The 3,259-nt window shown below is 36.0% G+C and overlaps 1 protein-coding gene across 1 annotated transcript in view; it reads right to left on the bottom strand.

Annotated features, from left to right (window-relative positions):
* Positions 1 to 21: 21 nt before the first annotated feature.
* Positions 22 to 3,259, bottom strand: part of LOC133659127 (neurobeachin-like) — a 601,703-nt gene continuing 598,465 nt past the window's right edge. The window contains exon 38 of the mRNA XM_062061862.1: positions 22 to 1,356. Within this exon, the coding sequence (XP_061917846.1) occupies positions 1,266 to 1,356 (91 nt within the window). The 3' untranslated portion in view covers positions 22 to 1,265. The remainder of the gene's footprint in view (positions 1,357 to 3,259) is intronic.

Genomic DNA, 3,259 nt, shown 5'->3' on the forward strand with positions numbered 1-3,259 from the left:
TATATATATATATATATATATATATATATATAAAAAACAAACCCCATCTTAAGCTATTTTCCTTTAGTAGTTCTCTGCTACAAAATGATTCTACGGTATTTGCATATTTTATTGTCACAGTCCTTCAAATAGGTGGCAGCAGCTGTTGATGCTGTTACTGGTCATTTCTTTAAAACCGTAGTATTGCTTCCCGATGCACAAAGTACAGCATGAAGCTAGAAACTTGTTCACTGAGACAAAAGTACCGACACGTCCAAAAAGCACTGAAATCAAAACATCCTAACGACACGTAAACAAGCAGTCATCAAACGTGACTGGTCATTGATTATCAATGATCACAATTGCAGTTCCATTTTTTTTACCCCCCCCCCCCAATTCACGCAGGACAAAACACACATTCTCTGACAGTTACACAATAAATAGTCTTCTTTGACACACAAACACGTTCATGTGCACATAAAAACCACAAGGAATGCTGACAAACCAAGTTGGCGACATTAAAATGTCCTTTCTGGTCCAAAATCGAACTAAATGAACAAATCCACTATTTAATCAAGTCTTTGCATGTTTACCACCAGAATGTCTTACATTGTTGTCTAATTCATGTTGAAGTGACAACACAAGCTGCTTTTTAACTCGCTGCTTCAAAAACAATTAAAAGTGGAAGTAAGAAACACTGCTGAATGACATGTGGTGTTAACGCACGTGACGATCAAAGTTCCTTGTTTCCAAGACCTCATGTAACCTGCGTTAGTCCAAGATGTTACAACTCACACGTTTTGTGGTTGCTCCTGAGAGCATGATTGCGTCCTTTTCGCAGTGACCTAAACACACCGTGAATGTGGGGAAAAAAACAAGTTGGCAAAGCGATTTTCTCTCCTTTAAAAGTCACATTAATTTCCATCCTAACTGCGCCTTTTGTGTTTGTTTATGCTTGTTTCACTTCCATGGAAACTTGACTCGCTGCTGACATCTTATTGCTGTTTTTCTATATTTCCTCCCAACTATACAAATTAGACATGAATTACAGCGTCTTGCTTTAGTTGCGTTAGCTTTAAGTGACTGCTGACCTCTCTTGGCTGCCAGGTCCTGCCAGGGACTTGAACGCACCGTTTTAAAAACACCTGTACACGTCGGGGTTTAGTGACACCAAGTTCTTTTGTATCACTTAGCTTTCTTTCCCTTCCGCCATGTCGGCAAAGCCCGCCCAGCTGTGTGACATGTCGGTGTCTTGGCCGGTCTACCGGGAGAGTCCTGGTCCTCGGTCAGTACCTGTGCTGGTGCTCGTAATGCCAGCGGTTAAAGTCGATGTGAAACGCTACGATGCTTCCTGAAGCCATGCCTGTGATCAGAGTCCTGAGGAGTAAACAAAAGAAGAGTCAACATAGTAGCAGTGGACCTTTTGGATCAAATTAATCATTCATTTTTATTTTTGGGACTATTTTTAACAGGAATCTCATCTTTATCCATTATACTGACAAACTAATAGGCACTGAATCAACAGCGCCTCTGCTGGTGTCAGCCATGTAGTGCACTCAATCCATTCAACACTCAATGTATCAGTTATTAGACCCCTCCCTAATCAAAGCTAATATTAAAGTGTTGTAATTATATATTTTAAACCGGATATTACACTTTTGAATTTTGATTAATCATGATGAGGTGGCGACTTGTCCAGGGTGTACCCCGCCTTCCGCCCGATTGTAGCTGAGATAGGCTTCAGTGCCCCCCGTGACCCCGAAGGGAATAAGCGGTAGAAAATGGATGGATGGATGATTAATCACAGGTTATTACCCGCTTGCATCATTCAAATTACCTGGAAAAAAAAAAAACAATATTTGTACACAATGCAATTTTTGCAACATAATGAACTTGAACGCACGTCATTTATTTGCTCAAATCAAAGCATGTGGGGGCCACTTTGATATATTTTTTAATTTTCAAAACCAATAGAAAGGACCAAGAGAAAGCTGCTTTCTCGTAATTTTCTTTGCCAATGTAGGGTCTCGGTCATAAAAATGTTTAAAATTATTACTATTATTACTTTTTAATCAAAACCCTGTTTTAATGGCAAAAAAACAAAATGCAATATTTAATGTAATATTTGATGTGGTGAAAATGCAGCCTTAAATAAACCAATAATTCATAACATTAATTTTAATTCGTTGTTTTTAAGCAAAGACATTTAAAAAAAGGGCCCCACTCAGGTGTTAAAAATAAGTAATACATTTTTTTTTTCCGCTTTCAACGCTAAAATCTCTAGATCAATTTCAGATCAATTTATTATATTTTGTTTCAATGTTTTTTTGTTTGTTTTATAAACCTCCTTTTTTTTTTTTTTTTTAAGGAAAACTTTTTTTATATGGCAAACACAAAATATACAGTATTTTCCCCAAAAATATTTCAAAGTGGAAGTAATTGGAGCCTTCAATGGGTCAATAATTCAAAACAACATTTATTTTAATGCTTTTTTTTATTTTGAGCAATGCCAGTTTAAAAAAAAAATTACATTCACATTCTTGGGTATCCAAAACGGCCCAACTAATGAAAATGTTAAAAATAAGTCATTTTTATTTTTAACTTTCAACGCTTAAATCTCTTGATCAACTTTAGATCTTTGTTTGTTTTATGTCCCTTTTATTTATTTATTTTAAAGAAAACTTACTTTTGTATGACAATATTTTCCCCCAAAATATTTCAAAGTGCAATATTTGATGAGCAATAATTGGGACCTTCAACAGGTCAATAATTCATACCAAAATGTATTTTAATTCATTATTAATTTTTGAGAAATGACAGTTTTAAAGAAAAAAAAGACAGCCTACGTGTCAGCTTTGTGTTTATTCGAGTCAACATCGCAACTTTTTCTCGTTACATTTCACCTCTTTCCTCTTATGTTTTTTCTTTTTAATTGTATTTTTAGAAAGTCACAATGGCCGTAAAAAAATTGGCTGCGTGCCGCAAATTACCCCCGGGCCACCTTTTGGATGCACCTGAACTAAACTGGCGTCGGGGTTTATTTGAAGGTAAAATCAATCAATCGGAGTGTCCTCACTGGTCTGACGTATTGTCCTGATCACTGACCGTCTAACAACTCATGCTGCTCTTAAAGGTAAGAACATGCGCACTCAAAATAAACTGCATGATTAATTTTCCTTTATACGTGATTATTGCAATCTATTTGTGTGATTAATCACATGAGTTAACTCGTATTAAGTTTTAATATGGTCTATTTTGTGGGTAAGAAAAAAACGTACAA

The sequence above is a fragment of the Entelurus aequoreus genome, linkage group LG10 (assembly GCF_033978785.1).
Source record: "Entelurus aequoreus isolate RoL-2023_Sb linkage group LG10, RoL_Eaeq_v1.1, whole genome shotgun sequence".
Lineage (NCBI taxonomy): Eukaryota > Metazoa > Chordata > Actinopteri > Syngnathiformes > Syngnathidae > Entelurus > Entelurus aequoreus.